The 22,008-nt window shown below is 37.0% G+C and overlaps 1 protein-coding gene across 6 annotated transcripts in view; it reads right to left on the bottom strand.

Moving 5' to 3' along the window:
* Window positions 1-22,008, bottom strand: part of XRCC5 (X-ray repair cross complementing 5) — a 52,518-nt gene that overhangs the window by 20,967 nt on the left and 9,543 nt on the right. For 5 of the 6 annotated variants that reach the window (XM_054829958.1, XM_054829957.1, XM_054829954.1 and 2 more), the window contains 9 exons: window positions 21,538-21,726; window positions 18,492-18,606; window positions 16,634-16,772; window positions 14,427-14,539; window positions 10,938-11,000; window positions 10,115-10,252; window positions 8,622-8,712; window positions 7,230-7,363; window positions 2,202-2,398 (listed from right to left, as the gene is read on the bottom strand). In XM_054829958.1, coding sequence (XP_054685933.1) covers window positions 2,202-2,398; window positions 7,230-7,363; window positions 8,622-8,712; window positions 10,115-10,252; window positions 10,938-11,000; window positions 14,427-14,539; window positions 16,634-16,772; window positions 18,492-18,606; window positions 21,538-21,726 — 1,179 coding nt within the window. The remainder of the gene's footprint in view (window positions 1-2,201; window positions 2,399-7,229; window positions 7,364-8,621; window positions 8,713-10,114; window positions 10,253-10,937; window positions 11,001-14,426; window positions 14,540-16,633; window positions 16,773-18,491; window positions 18,607-21,537; window positions 21,727-22,008) is intronic. The other variant, XM_054829955.1, reaches the window with a different exon arrangement.

Here is a 22,008-nt window from a genome sequence, read left to right as displayed (position 1 = left end):
CTGAGACAAATTAATAAAATACAATATTAATTTAAGACACCCACTTCTATGTTTATATAGAAGCTGCTCACATACTGCAAATGTGGATGAGGTATCTGCCTCTCCAAAGCCAAGCTAAGAAGGAAAAAATAAAACGCTTTCTATTTTACCAGATTTTTTTAAACTACACAGAGCTTAGTGAAAATGAAACAAATGAATGCTGAGTATTGCAATCTGTATTAAGATATCATGCCTACATTTATGCTGCCTTAATCCCATTAGACCTTAAAAATTAAGCAGAGATGAATGAGGTCAATATGATAGGAGACATAAATCAGTTTTAGAAAACAAAAATGATCAAGAGAGTATCTAGCCAACTTTTTCAACACACTTTAGTGCAAATTATCTAGATCTGATAGTTTTAATAAACTGAAGGTTATCCAGGGTTTAACATTTTCCTTAGTCGTTGTTGCAGACTGACATACTTTATCAAGTAATTTAATCACTCAGCTTTTCCCCAAACACAGAACAACATGAAGTTAACAGTTCTGGTTTAGTACTGACAATACTACTATTCCCATTCATTAGTACAGCAACACCTTTTTTTCCATATGTTTTAATCCTATTACCATTCAATCTTCTTTGCATAGTTGAGTCTGTATCCTTCTGCCTCCATTACAGATTTTTTAAAATCATTTTAATGCCCTACACCAATTTCTATCTCTATTTTATAGCTGCTTTCAACACCCCTCTGAAGGAAGCCAGTTTTTAAACAAAATAGCTTTCCTTCTTGCTTGTCAAATTGCTGACTTTGGGGCAATATGTTTTTAAGCAACTACCAGTAATGGGTCACTGTTTTTTATTTAAATTCTCTCCCTAGCTTGTTTGAACCTACATTTTGCCCTTTTTTAACTGGTTCTATCACTTTTTAAAATACACATATAAATGTATGTATACACACACAGAAGCTAGGGCACAGAGCAAGGACAAGAGGATTTAATCAGTATGAATTCACAGACACACTAAGGCAAGACAGGCAAACACAGCAATGAACACAATAAAAAGCAAGGTGTTTCCCAGTCTGTATACAGAAATGTGGTCATTATTCCAGAGCAGTAATGTGAGAAGTCCTATGTCACATCTTCTCAAAGATAATATGCTGAAGAGGCTCCAGCCAACCTAAGGTAAAGGATATATGACAGCTCAGCTAAGCAAGGCCTCAAAATGGCTCAAAGACATTGTTCCTAGCACTGAAAGGCCTGAGTTAAAAATGACAAAAGGGAGGGAGAAGGAGCCAACTGAGAACTCTCAAACATCCCAGAGGAGCCACTAGTTATATCATAGGCATTCAAAAAATTAAGCTCTAAGAAGCAGATTTTGTTTGAGCAAATCGACTTGGCTGGGGTGACAGTACCAATGCAGTACAATTAAGCATTTATTCTTCATATCTGCAGTATAAAGGAAACACAGTATATGTAATAACAAAAAAATAATTTTATCTTAAAAACTGTTCAGATAATAGATGCTCCAGGAGGAGTCCATAACAGATTCATTTTTCAAGACATCCACATTTATTGCACAGCAGATAATAATGAAGCTGCTTTTCTTTTGATTTGGTATTCCAAATGAAAGCTACAGAGCAACCTAAACAAAGCATGCTGAGAATGGTGACCCATCTTACATCTAATTTAAAGCTCCACAGCAGTTATTCTAAACTAAATTAGACCCTCTATTATTCTTATTCGAACTATTTTATCCTACTGGTAGTTATAAACTGTATGACCAGGAGACAGCAAGCAACGCAAGAGGTTGCCCAGAGAGGATATGCAGTCTCCATCCCTGGATGTTTTCAAGACCAGATTGGATGAAGCCCTGAGTTACCTGTTTAGATTTCACAGGTGATTCTGCTTTGAACAGCAGGTTGAACAAGAAACCTTCTGAGGTCCCTTCCAACCTGAAGGATTCTGTCATTCTGTGACAACAAATACAGACATGAGGAAGATACAGGCTGGTTCCTGGTGTGACTCGCCCCACAGTAGTAACACCACTATTCACAAAACACCCCAGACATACTGTAGCACCACAACATTTTCCAGTCGTCAGTATTTTTTTGGTAACTCATTGATCTTAGGTTCAAAAGACTCCGAGCCTGCTACATCCAGCAAGAACAATTTGAAGTGTGAAAAAAGTTTCAAAAAATTTATAATACATCTCCAACTTACTTGTCTTTGAAGATGTCTTGAGCAGTCTTCTCTTCTTTTTTCTTGCAAACTTCCTTTAGGGGGAAAAGTGCTTTTACTTTTTCAAGAGGAGCCTGACACCTTTCTTTTACCACACGGGGCATCTCTAGCATCTCTAAAAGGTGCTGTTCAATGGGTGGCAATGGCTCATTGGGGTGAAAAGCCTTGTGCTGCAAACACTGTAAGAGACAGGTTGAGAAAAACAAACAACTTTTAGTTTATGTGCTTTTGATATAATGTCTGTATGCCTCACATCATATGGTGCATGCCAAATATCCTCTATATTAAAGAGACTACCTTCAGATTGCTGACATATTCCAGCCCATAACTGGATTGGAAGTCATATGATCAGCTGTTTAAGGAGATTAATAATTAAACAAGAATGCTAATGCAGATGAGTGTACCCACACTCACTGGAATGAAAAATTGTTAGGAAAATCCCAGGAATGAAACACTCATCCGCACCTATTCAGCTTTTTAACCTCGCTTTACCTTTAAAATGCAGTTCTACCATTATAAATGCAGTTCTCTTCTAAAACAGCACATGGGAGAGATTTGTATACATTCAAAAAATCAGGCAACGAGTCATATACCCCAATCATGTATTCCAGTTATTGTCACAGTTTGTTGTCCCTCAAAGAAAATATTTCTTCTTGGTCAATAAAATTCAGCATGCATACAAGAGAAACTTTCCCCAGTTTAAGAGCAAATGGAAAGAGGAAAGTTAAACGTGCACAGGCGAGGCACAGAATATAGGTATGTTTTTGCAAATTAGCTTTGAAAAGAGTAAGGGAATGAAGGGACCTAACATCAAAGCTGGAACAGACGGTAGGACCTACAGAGGAGAAGGCTTTTTCACCAAAGTGTAAAGACAGCACACAGTCAGGGAGCCAACTAGAGGGAGAGAGATGAGGTCAATAAGGAATCAGGCAGGCTACAGAAATTCCATTAAGAATTTTAAAAACAAAGTGAGTATCTCTTGACTGCTATGAAGAGTGGGATAGCAGTAGAGATGTATGTGTATCTGTATATATATACACAGATACCAGTGCACGCACACACATACATAAAAACATGTGATGTACATGGGAGAATTATTTTTCCAAGCCCACTGTACTTGGTGAATTAGACACAAGTGTGAAGGTAACTACTTCAGTAAACTAGAAATACAGCAGAGATTTGCTCCCCTGTTGGCTGTCACACAGAATATTAATTTAAACAAAACCAAAGCAAACAAAAACCCCCTCTATTCATGCTGAAAAGTTGCCAATAAAGAAATATGGTTTTCCGGACCATATGCTACACATCAATACCGATGTGCTTTCATGCTGCCATTAAGATTCCAATCCATATTGGAGCATACTTTCAAAAGGAGGCAGTCATACAAAGCTACTGATTTGGAAACACTTGTAGTGATTTAAGGCATAGTTATTTTGAAAGAGAGTAAAAATGTTGCTGGAAGCTGCAGTAATGGCTCTTGTGATACAAAAAAAAAATCCAATATTAAAACACCACTAGGGGATTGAATTAAACTCACAAAGGAAAAAAAACCTTAAGTCCCCCGTCATGAATGTGTTTCTCAGGCTTTTGCATCTGAAACCTCCGCGTGTGCAGCTGCAAGAGCTGAGACTGAGTAGCCACAGCCTCCACTTGTTCCTGTTTTTCAAAGTGGATGATGACCTCTGAAACCTGAGATGGCAGGTACCATCAAAACTCAGGCACTAAATGGAGATGAAGTTGAACAGACTTAACCTGAAGTTTCTAATCCCAAACAGACCCTTTTAACCTTGCTTCCTTTTCCTTCTGTGCCCAGCAAGAACCACTCCTACCTTCACTGGCTACAAAGCAACCTACGCTGCCACTGGCTTCCAGACTCACTGTTCTATTCATGTATGTTGTCAGCAATGTACTACCTCCTCCTTGTTCTTCCTAATTTCCTTACATACCCAGCCTAGAGATGCAAACAGTTTTCAGGAACAGGGGTCACACTAAGATACTGGTCAATGGATGTAATGAAGTGAGCTTTTCACATATTAATTCCATAATAAGCAGTGGCATAAATGCATGAATAGACAGGAATTTACTGCAAGAAAGCATCCTGCCTTGTTCCCTTCCATACAGCATCTAGGAACACACTTTTGCAAGAACGTATTTTAGCAAATCAATAAATCCTACAGGAATCTGATAGTATTTAAAGCCTTAGAACATGGGAGACAGATTCAGCTATCTAAAAGATATAGTCTATACCAGTCACCTACTCACTCTCCACAACTACAACTATCATGTGCTTATGATCTCCGAAACAAGAACTTTCCCAAGGCTATTTTTTCATGGATTATGGAATAGACTTGGACAACTTGGCACACACTAGATCGCTAGCTTTAGGGTGGTTAAGTCTGTATGAACTGAATGCCAACACAAGCGTCTTTGAGTTCAGTTTATACCTAGTTTGTGACGATTTTAAAATAACCTTCCAACAGATCATTATGTTCAACCAAAGGTAAGATTACTTCTTGCTGAAAGCCCTCACAGACTTCTGCGAGCTACCTCCTGTCCCCCTGCTGCTCTGCTTTTTGAAAGGACATCACTGTACAGTCCAACCAGTTACAAACAAGCTCAGTCCTCTACGGTTGCTTGCACATGGTCAAACAAAAGCCATTACAGCATATTTAGATGCAGGCTCTGCAGCTGGATCCCACGAACTATGCGATGCTGCAGGCCACAATCCCCACAAACCTTTACCCCAGTACAGAACAGTCATTGTTGAGCAATTTGTTTATTTGGCTATCAAATAAAATGCATGGCATTCCCCAAATGTCCTATGTGCTTCAAATTTAGAAATATTTAAGATGAACAACTTAAACAGTGATGTTGGAAGTCTGCCACCAACAAAAGCTATGGAAGTTCACTTAGGCTTTTCTAGATGCAAGGAATAAAAGTTGAAGCTCTGGATATTCCTCATCTTCCACTCCAGCAAGCATTAGCAACTTCTTTCCACCCACTCTGTCATTTCCTGATGCCTACCACTACTTCCAGAGATATAATTTAGCTTGATGTTTCTGTTTAAATTCTGGCTCTTGTCACTTATCATTCCAAATATCTTCATGAGGCAACAGAGCAAGGAAATGAAGGGGGAGTTCATCCTTTCTTCAGAGTTATTTTTCCAAACCATCTATAGGTCCTGTTCAGCCCAATCAATTTACTGGCTACATTCAAAGGACAACATGTAATTTTTCTTCATAGTTCTTAAGGAACCAGCAGTGTCACTTGGTCTAAGAGCAAAAATATTAAGAATCTGGAACACGTTTGTAGCAAAGGAGAGAACAATCTTTTTGCAGCTTATATGTATTAATAGCAGTTTTGTAACCAAGACAAAAAATTGGGGCTGTGCATGGGCAAAATAAAGCACTAGAAGGACTGGTAATTTCAGGCTTTATAAACAGCAAGCACTGTGGACAGGAACTGTATATTACCTAGTGCATTGACACAGTCAATAAATACTTTCTTGAACCAGCAGCATTCACCCTTACAAAATCCTGTCATCCTCTAAGGAAATTGGTGAGTTAGGCAGTTACTCTCTTACAGCAGCATTTGACTCAACTGCTGGGACAACAGCATCATACTGTTTCAGAAGACAAATGGCACACCTAAAGAAACATCTTTTGTCAATAGGCGACATCCACTGAACCAAAAGAATGCAGAATCGTATCTAGCAATAGAAAAGAGGAAATTCCATCCCCCGTGTGTTTAATTTACAAGCAAAACCATATTTGTTTTATAATATCCAAGCTTTACAATCCTTCCTAAAATACAAGTCATGCAGAGGTCAATCCATTTTAAGCTCTTGTCCAGCAATAACTGTCTACTGACCAAATCTTGCATTCAGTTACACACTGTCTTGTCAATATGATTGGCAGAATTTGATGGGAACACTGAGTTCTTCAGGTGTCAATCAGAGTAGGATTTGAAGACAGTGGGCTTACATGTGCTCCTGAAACATAAATATGACCTTCAGATCCTTTGCCTCTTTTGACAGTAATGAGGCAGCATGGCTTTTGGAAGCTAGGGTAAGTTTTCTTAATTTAAAAAAGCATCTTCTTCCTACTTGAAACTGCAAAAATTTCATTTGGAATTGTTGAGATAGGATGAAAATGGATGCTATAATACCATTTTTTGGTCAATTTTCAGAGTGGAGTCACACACTCAATATGTCTCCATGGCTCTGTATACAACACAATTATGCAGCTGCATAAATTGCATCATAATTTTCCTTATTTTTGAATTTGCTGTGTCATTTTTTTGAATGCTTGAATTTCCATGTATAATTAAGTCTCTCATCCTCACAGTTGCAATGACAATCTTCATGATATGAAAGGAATATAAATCAAAATGTAGACAGCTTAATACAGTAACTGCAAGAAGTGTGAACTGTTCTGCTTGCCTATAAAATGCGTCAGCTCAGACACTCAAATGGAGTACTTTAAATGTCAACAATGTTAACCATTTAGTCCTGATCAAGTTCATCTCAGACTGATCTGTTTTGGAACCACTGCTAGATGCAACAATGCACAGAAAAGTGACTCTGCTCAGGATTTGATGGGATACAGAATGAGGAGCTAAAGGAATCCCTGGTTTTCAGTCCATTTCTTTCTTTGCCCAGAAGCTGAAGACTGAGTCTATACCTGCATTATGATCATGGCAGTACAGAATTGAGATATCCAAGCAAGTTCTAACTTGTCTAGTCTAGGTGCCCGTGAATATCACTGATGTTGTTGCAACCACCTCAGCACAGGTGTAATTTCCCTTGCTTCTTGGAAAATGGAAATTTGAAGAACAAAATCTATGTCAAGGACAACACAGAAATCACTGGCTACCCCATAGCTAAATGCAAAAGAATCTATATTCCCTTCTTCACATTGCAGATCTTTCCAATGTGAATCAGAGAAAGACAGGGAAGTGAAACATCTTAACAAAAGAAGTTTTTTAAAAATGCCATATAGTTCATCTCACCTGATATAATCTCTGAAAATGAGGGTTTGGGATTTTGCTGGGCTTAAACAGGTCCTCAAAAGTTTCTCCATCATCATCTTCATAAACCAAATTCATAGAATCAATCAAAGAGTCAACAGCAGATAACTGATCCGCTAATGCAGCAATTACATACGAAGAAAAATTAAATACACTTGCAGATGGATGCATTTCTTGAAACAATTTACAAATGAAGATTCACTTCATAATGTGAGATTTTGACAAAGTCATTACATGCCACAGAATACACTGCAGATATAGACGTGCCAATAACAAATACGGATAATGGACACAGTAATAAAACCCCTGCTTTATTTAAGGACTACAATATAAAGTTATAAAGCCTCCCCCCCCCCCCCGCCAAGACCTCAATTATTGCTGCCTTTCTGCTTCCATTTTTCTTCTTTTTCAAGATGTTTTTATTTGCAACAGAAGGTTTATAGGCCACTTAGAAAATAAGAAGAACAGTTGGTTTGAAAAACTAAATGGCATAATATAAATTTTAAAAGTTATGACTGCAAATTAACACAGTTCACAATAGTCAACTACTGTTTTGGTAAAACAGGTTTTAGATTTGTTCTCAAAGTGCTGGTTACAGGCAAGAAAACAGAAACTGTTTCAGAAACAACTCAGCATGTTTTATATACCCTGACATGCAGATGCCCATTCAGTGGATCTCATAACAAATTAAAGAAGTGGGAGTGGATTTTAAACTACATCCATTTACGCTCATTGCTGTGCAAAATTCTCAGAACAGTGAGTCAAGCTTTGTATGGCTGCATGGTCTATAGCTCTCCAAAGATGCTCTCCATCTGAATCTGGGCACCAGTAAGTGCATGCTTTAAAAAACAACACACTACTGAAAATACACCCTTTGCCTTTGGACATTATATTAACAGCCCATACTGCAACTGGCTACAGGACCGGGTTTGTACAAATGGAGCTGATGCCTCCATTCTAATTCTAGCTAGCTAATCACATGTTGTAGCTCCCATGAGGTTTGGCCATTTAGTCTCACAAATGAGTTCAAAGATCAAAGGATATGGAGGACTGAATCTCAGATGTCTATCATAGTGATGCCATGAGACTAATAACCCCATAACTTGAGCCAGAAGTCATTTAATAGGAAAGTTTTAAAAGACTGCCTGCAAACCTCAAGTCTGCTTAGCCTGCAACTAAGCTGGCAAAGTTTTGATACAGGCTTTACACTTCAAGATGACATCACCATAATGTATTCCCAAAGGGCTGGGGTTTTTTTCCTAAGCAAAATAATGTCAAAGCTTGTATTTTCATTGGAAAGCAAAATATACTAGCTCTTTTAGAGTGTCTTAAAGGACAGTAGGTTACTTTGTCCAGTGGCCCAGCAAATCTTACCTGTAGGAATGCATTTTTTATTGTTTCTCAAGGATGCAAATATGTACTGTCTTAAGTCTTCCATGTAGGGTAGCTGCACATAGATGAGACACTGAGCACGACAAAAGAAGAAAGAAACAACTGAGCCTCAAGTAAAAAAAAACCCAAGCTATACCAAAGTGCCCTCTCATAAGAAAACGTAAGAAAAATTCAAAAGTCTAATATCTATGTGTATCAAAATACTCAAAATATTTATAGAGCAACACAGTTTTAAGCGTAGTAACACACAGCATTGTTTTGTAATATAGTGATGGCTACACTCCGTTTTTCTAAGAACTCTCAAGTCATCCGATCCCTTTTTCTTGTGCAGAGTTCCAACCAGCCAAGCTTTAAATACCCCATACATTGGCACTTTGGGAGGTTTTATCAGAGTTTACTGTGTTTCAAAGTCAAAAGTTGATTCTGTTTTTCTAACATTCTCAGCCTGATTTTTCTTTATTTAAATACCTCCTCCAGTTCATACCACCCTAAATAATTCCTTTCCATCCTTTATGTTTATACCCTTTAAAAGTCTGAAGATTGTTATGTCCGCCCCCACCTTCGTCACTGCTTAGCCATGCTATACATATTTAGCTCTTTCAATAGTCTCTCGTAAGATAGATCAGCGGAAACATATGCTGCAAAAATTCTGACATACTGTGTTGCTTCTGGGTCTCTCAGAATTAAAAAAAAATATTTCAAATATGATTCTGCTGTGTACAGAACCTTCTCCCCCCCCTCCTTAAGAAACAGATTTCATTTTTTCCTCATTTTTTAAAATAACCTTTTCAAGTAAATAAAGGTACTGCTATCTTCCTGACTCTACATACGAATTTTAACAGCAGCTTTAAATGCTGCGAGCTCCACCCCTCAGTTGCAGTTGACTTGGAAACCTAATGACAACAGTGTAGTTGGACACACTTGAAATGCCACGCCAACTATCAAATTCAAGTTTTGCACTACCAAGCAAGTGGGAGATAAATCCGCAGTTTAAAAAAATTAAAGAATCTAGTGCAACTTTGAATTAAGAGATAGGTAGTAACAGAGATAGGTAGCAGAGAGGTAGGTAGTAACACAGCAAGAAAACAGTGGTAACTTATTACATTAACTATGTGATTACACTGTTTCTAGATACCAAAAAAATTTGAGATTTCCAGGATAATGAAACTATTACTATGTTATTGAAATAAAAATCAGTATTATTTAAATCTGTAATATAGAGGATACTAACAGAAACATATGGCATAAACTTTTCCATGTATTTTTTCCTAGGGAATTTTCTTAAAACTATTTATTACCTCCTTGTCCTAAGATTTGGTATTATGTCCTAAAATCACTCTGAAAAGCCACATTGTTTCTTCTGGTATTATACAACACTGCAAATTCATGTGGTTCAAATATGGTCATTTATTAATTAGTATTTGTAGAGCATCAACACGGAGGCTCTCTACAGAAGGGTAAGAGTGAAAAATTACCTCGTATGCATCCTTAATATATGGAAATGCTACCCCAATTTGCGGGTTGCTTCTTCTATCATAAGCATAACGGACTATAGCTACCACTTTCAACTCATCCAATGCATGAACAAGGGCAGAAAAAGCAACTGCTGCATTCTGGAGAAAGAAACAAAACAAAGTCTAGAGAGTTATGCCAGTTCTTCTTAGTCTGCTGAAATACATCTTTCACAGTTAATTCAACAGCATTGATTTAGTCAAGACTAGCTCTCATTTCAGCTATAACTGCCAAACAAGCATTTTTCATGTTCAAAAAACAAAGAAGCAGAAAGATCAAATCTCATCATGATAGTGGATCCATTCAAAGCTGAGCAAACTTTAGATCCGGCACATTTTACCTCTTCCACTAGGTGTGAAGAGCTCTCAGAAGTATTACAAGAGTCAGAGAAAGGGATGGAAGTCAGACCCTTAAAGGAACACATCAGAGCACTACAGTGAAGTTTTTACCTCTAATATTTAAAATAATTTGGAGGTCTGTTGTAAATAACACAGTGACAGGGCACACTGTTGCTCTGCATGAGAATGGACTTAAGCACCAACTCCAGGTTCCCCATGACCTTGCACAAACATAGTATTCACCAGTTTCTCATTATTCATGAGATACGGTATTCATTTGGGGTCTAATCCAACTTTTCATCCTAATGAGCAATGGAACAAGACTTCTGTAAGCTGCATTAAGAACATTTCTTTTATTAACACGGGAAGAAGGGACAATTTCAAGTGCCACTACTATTTTCTATTCCACAGCAAAACACCTTCAGAATTAAATTTCAGTTCACCTTACCTCATCATCTTTTGCTGCAAAGACCTTCAGAACCTGGTTACCCATGTAGTAATGCCTCTGGATCTACAGATTTAAATGGTCAAGAGTTAGTCTGATCTAAACCAAACGTCATTAAAGTGACTGGACCAATTAAATTATGAAACAAGTAACACATTACTCAAGTGAGAAGCCACAAAACATAATTACTGTGCATAGAAGTTAAAGCCCTGTATGTGTTTCATGTCTCAATTTATCACTCAATATGGATATTCAGTCATATTGGGCAGGATATTCTCATACCTTCCTACTGATGGGCAGGAATGAAATACTACAATACCTGCAGCTGTTATGAGTCTGAAGAATACTGCAGTAATTCAAAAGTCAGTGTGGAAAACCACAGTAGTTAACAAAAGACCTAAACCTAACTGACACCACTCCTATGCTATTAAATTTTCCTAGCAAAGACATGTCAAAAAGGAGCTGAAAAAAGTCACATCCTTAATTAATAAAGCTACTTCCACAGCAACCTGGAATATATACAGCTGTACTGGCAAAGAAGCAGTTCTGCTAGCAGAGGAGTTTATGCTGTTCATGAACATGGCTGACCCCCAAAAAACCCAAGCAACCAGTTTCATTAAGGGGCATTGCTGGAATAGCCGGAACAACAGAGGCTGAGACACACACCCGGAAAAACACTGCAATAGTGGAAAACCTGTCACGAAGACTGCACGCTACTACGAACACTGGTTAAAGTGACCTTTCTGTGTTAAAGAAAAATCTCGTCAAATCACACTGTCTTCAAACTAACCTGGAGCTTCCTTATTTAGCAAATTACCATAATGCTGTTGAAGTCCGTGACAACTCACACCAGAGCAGATCTGTTTAATGCATTACAGCACAACTCTTCAACTCAGATTATTCTACCTGCAATTATTCTTTGCTGTTCTGCCTTTAAAAGCTCAGGAAATTTTATATTCAATATAGTATAAATATCTAGACGTGTATCACTACACCTGTTTTGGTTTGCAAAAAAAAAAGGTACCTTTGTAATATTTTCAAGTATTATTTCTTGATTTACATGGCATTGCTTATAAATTAAAAATCAAAGTGTAAGCGGCCTCTGATCTTCTTTCCTGAGGGATGTGAGTAACTCAGAAAAATAATATGAGGTGGTTCTATGGTTCCATTCCTTCTTTAATTATGTATTTGGAGCTGTTCCAGTTTCTCTAGTTAATAATATATTATCTTTTCTCCAAAGTTTTTAAAAGAAACAATTTAATGTAAAACATATATTTGAATAGTGTCAGTATTATGATTCCAAACAATAAAATTCAGGAGTCAAAACATAAGGAAAGCATGGGTCTTGAAAATTCCAGCTGTAGTTGAAAACTTCCTGATATCTTTATCTACAAAGTGTAATTTTAATTCTGCAATCACACTTGAATAATTTTATTCCACTGAGATCTATGCAACTACTACTGGGCATAATTACTCACACTCCTAGTTACAGGATCAGAGCACACTTTAAGATGTAATTCCTATTTGTCATGAAATCCACAGACAAGAGAAGCACATCAAAACTTATCAAAAGCAATAAATATTTTGTGCATTGAAAAAATATAAACCCAATCTGTTAATTCTTTGAGGCATATTTATGTGAATCAGAAGTATTCCTACAAGTAACTATATTCCTACAATTAATTATTAACTATGTATTTTAAGGTATTACCACACTATCTGACCAATGGTGGCAAAAATAATCCATGTGAAATAACAGTTCATTTGAGAAGCATTGTGCTCCTGTACCTGTTTTCCTCGTAGTTTCTGTTTTCAGTAAAAGTCAGACTCCAAGTCAAAATAGGCCAGCCACCAGCATAAGAAAACACTGCACATGGTGAAATACATCTTACAGAATTAAATGAAGTCAGTAAGACTCAGCTGTAGGCTAATAATGTGTGAAAAGATGAAAGAAATTGTCTCATTGAAACACTGGGCTCAGGCACATTTCCTTTGTTAGGCCCAGTTTCTGGTAGAGGATTTAGCAGTCCCTAACATCTCTCTGCCCTGGTCAATTTAGGGCATATAAGCTCAAGCATGATACATTTCCTCAATCAATCACTTTCAATACACAAGCTCCTGTGCTACTTAACAACCTTATGTTCTGAATGTCCTCAAGGAGCAACCAGGTTACAGTTCCCATTTAGGCCAGCTTCTCGTTTCAATAAATCAACATAACTTCCTGGCTCCTCAGTTAATAATATGCTTTGGACCACCACACTGCAGCAGCCTTAGGGCATATCTAGCAACATGCAGGGGTCTCTGTGTCACCTGTACTATAAAGTAAAAATATGTTTAGTTACATCCATTTGGGAGTAAGCCTCCACAGATGCTTCCTATTTCATTAGCATTTTTCTTTCCATCATATAAGTAACAATTCCTCAGCCTTTGTCAAGGGTTCTATTTTGTTCAGGCAGCGAGACATTTCAAAGAAGAGCAGGAGGGCTGAGAGCTTTCAGAACAGAAGGTGCAGAGCTGCCCTACAATTTCCTTCCAGTTTTGAGTGGTGAAGGGGACTGGGCGCAGTCCAAGAAGAGTAAAGTTTCGGTCACTCTGAAATATCCCAAAGAAAAAGTGGGAGCAGTTTAACATTTCTAGTAATTACTGGTGCTCACATCTCTGTACTTTTTCCTCATGTGTCCTGCTTCAAGAAGGGTTCATTAAGCCTTTTCCTAAGGCTTTCCTAATGCTTAAGTCCTGAATTTTCTGCAGGAAATCACCTTGTGCTGAATAGCTTTCATTAAGGTACTTGCTCAACGTAAGTTTCTTACAAATTCCAGGTAAAACGAATCGTAAAGTTAATACCACAAGTACAGGTGGGTGCACACAAACACCAAGCATCTCATTGAAATATGGAGAGTTTTTGAATGATGTTATATCTTCATCTAACTTCTATGAAGTCTTTGCTACATTTAGTTTTTGTTACAGTAGAAATAAGAAGCAAGTCACAGTTCACAAACTAATCCTTATGGAAATGAGAATGAATGCAGACAGTTCACAGGCCTTCCTTAACATTTTTTTAATGTTGAGGGGGAGGCTTCTTCTGTTAAAAAGAACACACTCATGGCTGGACAAAGCCCAAAAGGGCTTCTGCACAACCTGAACAGAAGAGAGACCATCTTCTGTTGCAGACCTACAAACTATTTAAGTTTGCGAGATGTAATGAGACTACAGTATCCTTGTTTCCACTTTGCAGAGATGCAGACAGTTCAGTGGCTCTTGCTCCACCTGAGGGCCCAATGGCCACATTTATGAGCTTCTCTCCTACACAAGACTACATACTGTTTACATGTACTAGAATCAGCAAATCAGTCGCTTCTATATACCTGACTGCAGATGCCCCACTCCCAATACTGGAACCTAGTACAACAGCACAACTTTAGTCAATTCAAACTGAAATCAATCATCTTGAACAACCCAGGAATTTGAATGGGAAAAAGTTTAGTACTGTACCTGAGAGGATCTGCTGAACCCTAAAACAGAAAAACATTTTGCTTCTGTTTTGTATTTCATTTGCTCTTCATCTTCCTTGGAAAAAGGGACTATATCACTCCCATAGCGAAACCCTGGAGAATAAGAGAAGGGCATCTGGTAAGCATATGGGCCTACAATTCTAACACCGAAATTAGCTCTCTGAATATTTTGACAATGCATACATGCCCCACAGCTACGCTCCACACAACACTCAAATTACCTTCCCTGTTAACAAAAAACCCACATGCCCCATAGACACCTTTTGTACTTCACGAACAGCAGTTGCACTCCTTGTACACCATTTTATGTAACACAGCTACCCTTGTAAGGAGTAGGAAAGAAAATAAGGGAACTGAACATCTTGCCTAAAGTTATGCTCACAGAATAGATTTAAGCAAATCAGAATAGATTTCAGCTAATGGACTACAACACTCCCTGCAAATGTAACACAAAAAAACACCAAACATACTGCAAATCACAGACAGGAAACGACACCAGAAGGGATTCAGAGAACAAAATGTGTTAACAGTGGAAGCGAGAGACACCCTCACGTGCAACAGAACACCAAAACACTCTTGTATGCACAAGTGGTCTTTCTATACGTCTGTGTTTTACTTCCCATGCCTTACGTTACAGGGATATCTCCACAAAATAGGAAGCTGTTAGTTTCTCAGAGGTATCATCTGTTCTAACTGCTTATTCCCACACCTCAAGCTACAATATCCTCCCTGTAACATCGGCACTTTATTATACTGCCACAGAGTAAGGATGATATCCTTGGGTGCAAAGAAAGCAGAAGGAACAGAAGTAAATCCCTGGATGAAAAACCTATATGCAGATATGTTTTCCTGGAAACTGAAAAGCAAACACACACACAGAATGAAAGAAATTTCAGTATGAGTCTTTCAAATGCAAAATATTGCCTAATTATGACATTCCTTAAAATGTCCACAAAAGTCTGTGAGGCATCAGAAGATCTTTAACTGTAAGAAATACCACACCATTGATAGAGAAATTTTTGGTCTCTCTTGTTCACATTGAACTGGTCATCATTTATTTTTACTAGTATCCCACAACCACTCACCAAGTTAGGCAGTCACAACATCGGTAGAGAACGGTAATAAATACCTCAAAATATATTCAATATAAAAAGTGGAATTTTTTTTTTTATTTTACTAAAAGTTTTGAAGTTATAAAACAAAGAGATTATTCACTTTTAACTACAATTTCTGTTTAAAGAAACAAAGCAAATCACACCGTTGTTGGGATATTTTTACCTGCTACTGCTACAAAACACATTCAATTGTAGCAATTGAAAGAGGTTAAATAAACAAATACAGTATTTATCTTAATTTTCCAATTTATTTTATTCATTTGACAGCACTTTCTATACTGTATCTTAATAGTTCTGCCCTTTATAGTTAATACACTTGCCCTACTTGATTGACTGAAGTCAATCACCTTGAACAACCCAGGAATTTGAATGGGAAAAAGCAAAGGAAAGCAAAGGAAAGAAAAAAGTTAGTAACAAAATATATCTATACAACTGCAAAAAATTAAACTTATTTGCTTAACTCCATTTTTAAAAAGTAGACTATTTCGTACTGTTTCTGAGGCCTGTAGTCTTCTAAGGAATTTAATCCACTCAGAAGCTGAAGGTTATAAAAGAAGTATTCTGTGTACCACTACTTCAGACTGAACCTGTTATGGAATTTAAACAGCAAAACTAATAGAATCTCGAACACTAAACCTTCCTTTAATGGTTTCATCGTCCCAATTGCAGAATATCTAGAGCTGCTACTTATCTAGAAAAAACAGTGTTATGAAAGTATTCATGTTATCAGTACAACTGAAGATTCAAAAACAGAATAGAGGTAGCAGCACTACTCACTACAGAACTGAGGTGTTGTCTTCAACAGAATACAGTTTAGGAAGCTGCAGTGCCTTCCAAGTTCCACCTGGTGGTATTATTATTATTCCTATTACCAGCAAAAGTAAGAATTTTAAAGATTTGTGAAGACAAAGAGCCTCACATAACAGTCTCTGTGTTCCATCAGCTTACGGAGCTTACATTCTAAGATCACAGCTAGGCTTCAAAGTATAAAACTAAAAAAGCACGTAGGTGATTTAAGAGTACAAGCCATTATCTTTGGTTTCTCTTAAGGCTGCACATGAAGAAGTCATACCTTGAATAGTATCATCTTTCTGAACCTCTGTCTCATCATCATCATTCAAGCAGTAAACAGTTTCTTTTTGCACATCATCTTTTCTGAGGGTTTTAGCATCCACAACCGTCCAAATTTTTTTCACCTTCTCTTCCATGACCTTTATATTAGAATTCAAAGAAAAGGAACATTTAACATTTCAGTGGGATCCAGAGTGCTTACTAGAACATGCAAAAAATTCTTAGACCAAGCGCTGCATTATTTAGCCAATAAGGGATTAGTAATGACAGCCCCAAATATACATCTCTGACTGCTACCACAGTGCTTTCAACACACTGTTTCATCTGCATGAGACCTAACACCTGAACTATAACATATTGACTGCATACTTGTCTTGGTCATTCATTGAAGTCATGGGCTAAGTCATTTGTGGAAGTCTTTTCAGTCACAGGGTAACATGTAACTTGCTTGCTACATATTTTACTTCCTCCACCTACATAAACACTTTTGACAAAGCATTAAGATGTATGTTAAAGATAAAAGAAGACTCAATGCTCATTCAGCTTGTTTGCCCAAATTTTGCATCAGGCTTACTACGCTACAGGATAAAAATACCGTATGTTAGTTACTGCAACTTCCCCAAAAGGCAGAAAAAGATCCCAGCTGCATTATGGGACTGGAAGGGGAAAGAAGGAATAGATATCTGCAATGAGTATTTCTCAACTACAGGGAAACAAAAATGCCACCTTCTCTCTCTACTTAAGTGAAATTGATGATACTTAGTGAATGAGAAGAAAGATGGAGAACTGGGCAGAAAACAGAAAAGACAGAATCAATTACATCAGCAGATATTATAAGTCTATTCCTAGCTCTGATCCAACTGCTGTATGACCTCGGGCTAGTCATTCGGCTCATGTTGCTTATTCTCACAAGCTTCATTTATTTTGCGTGTAAACACCTTTGGGAGAGGACTCTCACTGCGTATTTGTACAGGTCTGGCACAATATCTTAACAAAAAAAAATATGAATAAGTATAAATAGAAAGCTGGCGGCAGATATCTCTTTCAAGGCTAGTATGCCTATCTCTCAGAAAACAGATATATTTCAACTTCATAATACATCTTCCTGAAACCTTGCAATATTGGCCAGATTCTTAGTCTTGGGTTCACATAACAAACCAATTAGTTTCCATCCCACCAGATCCATCAATACTGCCACACTATACAGTTATCTATTAATTATTCGATAACTGGAATTTTGCACATTTTCTGTGTTTAAATACACTTACTTCTTCCTGGCACTGTGTGAAGGACCCATATAAACTTTAAGGGAAACAGACTGTGCACAAGCTCTGCCAAAAAGTATAAAGCAAACAAGCTGAAAAAATATACCTTTTTTTCCTAGTCTGATATAACAAGAGATGCAATTTGAAACAATAGCTGGTAAAACATTTACACCCACCATTTTACATACACATGTGCACAACTCCTCTCTCATTCCTAGGGCTTAAGAAATATATATTAAGTCTTGTTGAGCTGCAGACATATCACTGTTGTGAAATGGAAAGCTTCACACAAGCGCAGCATTCTTAATCAGGTTCATCAACTTCAATACCATTAAGCGTCACAGTGTAGATAGCAATTACTTCTATTTCTGTACATTGTGAATTTTAGTTCTTTAACGTGTACAATATGGTGAAGTTAGAGTTGCTGTGGGAACCACAGTTTTCCATATACTGGCTTCTATGCTCATAAAATCTCTACCATAATTATTTTGGATGTTGTTTTATCTTTTATTTTCTTAGCTTTAAGGAAAAAACATGCAGCTGCACCTAATTTGCTGCCAAAATACACTAAAACATATGATTTTATGAACTTACTGATTTGTAGGCCAGAATCCTTATAGACAAATTAGAACCAATAGTGAGCTGGCAGGGCCAAGCGAAAGGTCTTCTTTCTATTTTCTTAAACATTGAGAGACGCTCCAGGCTCTCTCTAAATGAAGGAATCAGGAAAACAGAAATGAACTCTGGTGAACTGTAATAAAATATTACAGACAATACACTCTCTTCAAGGAGATGCAGGAGTCCAATTGTTTCAGCTTAGACTACATAAAGCATTAGAAAATAAGCTGTATGAATAATCTTGTCATTAACTACTGTCAGAAAAGAGAATGAAAAAAAGAGGTGGTACAGTAGATTATTCCTATCTCGAGCCTTTGTGATGGTGTGACATTAGGGCTTAAAGACAGTATGTCTTTATGTGATGAAACTACACAATTGCTTATCAAGCATTTTACATTCATCTGTGCTTACCCAATTAGGGCATATAGTTAACTGAACAACCCAAATTAGAAAAGGCTTCTCTAAGTGGTAAAATGTTTTCTGCAGTGGAGGTGAAGAAATAAAGAATCCAGTTTCAATTAACAGGATTTTGTTTGTGTGGTAATTAACTTTTGACAGTTGTTTGTTTTTTTTTTTTTTATACAGCACTAATGAAGTCATTATTTTCAGGGTATTCTGTTAGAGTGAAACAAGTTACTTCGAGTATTTCTAGCCTAAACAGAATATAGGCAAATTCATAAAACACAAAAAAAGTATCTATAATGGTTTGATACTAAAGAGTGTTAACTCAATTACACAATTTTAAGCAATGGAGTCCAAAAATTAAAAATTGACAGTAAAAGTAATTTATAAAATATTATTGTGAAATCAAATAGACTTGTACCCCAGAACAGCTTTCAGCTAACACAAACTGTATCAGCTATTTTGCTATAAAATTCCCATGCAGAGAAAGCATTCTTTTTTTTTTATTGCATGATGAAGGAAAGATAAAATAGTATTGGCCTCACCTTTTTTCACATGATCATAAAACCCAAAATCTACCTCTCTTGATTAAAGCAGTTGTCTGGCAGAAATTAAGATCAACTCCTAAAAACATTAGTACAGAATTCAACTTGGTATTCTACTTTTTGACTTTCTTAAGAGGAGCAGGGTTTTTCTGAAAATTCTAACAGAAGCACAATGAAAGGAGAAAATGCACTGGGATTTTTATAATGAGATAAACATTGTATCTCCTTTTTTAATTTTTTTTTTTCCTTGGGAAAAGGAAGGAAGGGAAGAAAAATTAATTTTTCTGGTAATAAAGACATCAATATAGGATTTTTAAAAAGAACCTGTTACTACATCATTATAACTGCTGCAACACATACATTCAAGGATGAATGAGATCAAATACCTAAGTGTCAAATGCCTACTTAAGCTCAATTAACTCTACCCTTTAATTTCTTATATTTATAGAAGAAAAATGCTCCCTGTTATCAAAAAAGACTCAGCCAATAAAAACCTAGTAAAAGCACATTTCAACTTGTATTTTAAAAACATGTCTCTTCTCCTCTGCTCCCCAGTCCCCCCCTCCAAACCCGGAGGCAACAGAAGTACCTCCTATCCAACAGTTAGAATATCAAACCCTAAAACAATACAAAAAAATTTTCTCACTTACTTTCCTGGCATGACTAATTTATTTTCACAAGATTTGAAATATTTTTACCAGCAGGAATAATGAATATAGGAAAACTGAGAGTGTATCTGAGTTGGGAAATTATCATAACAGATTTGCAAGGCTAACTTCTTAAAGCTTGATAAGCAACTTAACTGCATCTAACACCTCACATATTCTTAAACAACTAAAGCTTTAATCTATTAGCCAAATGCCTATTTAACCGAAGATTTTGGATTTCCCCTGAAGCATGGCACAAAGACAGATAATAAAGCAGCAAGAGCCTGCAATAAAAAAAAAAAAATAAAGAAGGGGCCAAGCGACATAGTAGCTTCATGCATATGGATTATCCTAAAGGATAAATGGGCCCAGAAAGATACTGCTTTTCCGTGCAGTCTTTTGATGCAATGACAAAGCCTGGTTTTTTTCCTAGAGATTCAGACTGCTCTGTTGACTAGTACGGAATACATACACAGTGATACATGTTTCTTCACTAATCCATACTAATGCTCAAATAACAGTTTAACTGGCTGCTGAGGTGCAAAGCAGATCGGTTGGGCAGGGTGAGGGAAGGAAATCCCATAAATAAAATGATGAATAATGACATGCAAACCTCATCTAAAAATTACAATTGATAATCACATGACAGCTATGGTCTACTAATTTTCCCAAAAAACACGTTGTCTAAAAGATCACACTTCATAATTGTAGAATAGAACTACTAAGACAATAAAATCAGACTTTTAAGGTGTATAGATGCATTTTCCTTGTTTCCCAAATGAGGCAACACCTATGTGGAAAAGTCTTGGATAGATCATTAACTGCAGCTTTTCAGAGACACATGTATATTTTTATTCTCTCATTGGGGAAACATGAAGTGAAAAACCATCTTTCAATTCTTGCATTAGGAATGCTACTATAAAAGTACCTTGTTTGGCACCATGGCACAGTAGTCTGTGATTAAAGAGCAGGATTCAAACAACATTACTGAAAACATTCGTGTGAGTTTGATAAACTAGTGAGCTAAAAGAAGTCTGAGACCAAGGAAAAAAGCCTACCATTACATGCAAATGACCTGCACTATGTCACAAATTCCAACTCTCTCCAAAACGTGCTTTTGAAGTCTCATTTATTTTATACATTCCCCCCCCGAAATCCACCAACACTAAAGATGAAAGAAAACTGATTTTTTTTTCTTTAAATACAGATATAGAAAATTAATTTGCCACTGAAATCTGCAAGCTTTTTACCTATTTTAAAGCCACTGAAGAAGCTGATTGAAATAGAGTGAGTGTACAATAGTTATAAAATTCACTGACTTCAGTGAAACTGGAAGTCAAGTGACTGATTACCTAATCCATTTCATATTTTGGGGAAGAAATAAGAAAGTAAATTTACAGTGTGATAAAGAGGATTAGCCAAGTTTACCTGAAAGTATAAATTTCTTCCAGCCCTCCTCCTTCGTCCAAAGTATGCATCAGTTTCCTCACCACATCAATGCCTTCCTTCTGTTGCTCAGTTAAACCCTTTCTTGGAAAAGAGTCTCTGTGCATTTGAGAATGCACACTGGCACTTGTATCTCCACCTTCGTCATGAACATCCACTGGAAATGGCAGACTAAGAACACAAGCAGCAGCAGTTAGTTTGACTTTCTTCTTAATTAAAATAACCAACCAAAAACAAAACAAAAATTATATTAGGGTCATCAATTTCTATCTAGCTGCAGTCAGATGTATAAAGAGCTGCATGGCTTGCAAAACACATGAAGTAGTATTTCAGGATAACTTGGCATTGGTAGCATCTTGACCAGAGTGCTGCATGAGTTCTGGGCATCATATGTCGATAAAGATGTCTGCATACAGGAAGGGATTAGGGGGTAAAGACAATGATGATTAGAAA

The sequence above is a fragment of the Grus americana genome, chromosome 6, assembly GCF_028858705.1.
Source record: "Grus americana isolate bGruAme1 chromosome 6, bGruAme1.mat, whole genome shotgun sequence".
Taxonomy (NCBI): Eukaryota; Metazoa; Chordata; class Aves; order Gruiformes; family Gruidae; genus Grus; species Grus americana.
The sequence above is the reverse complement of the archived record's forward strand: the minus strand, read 5'-3'. Positions and strand labels throughout refer to the sequence as shown.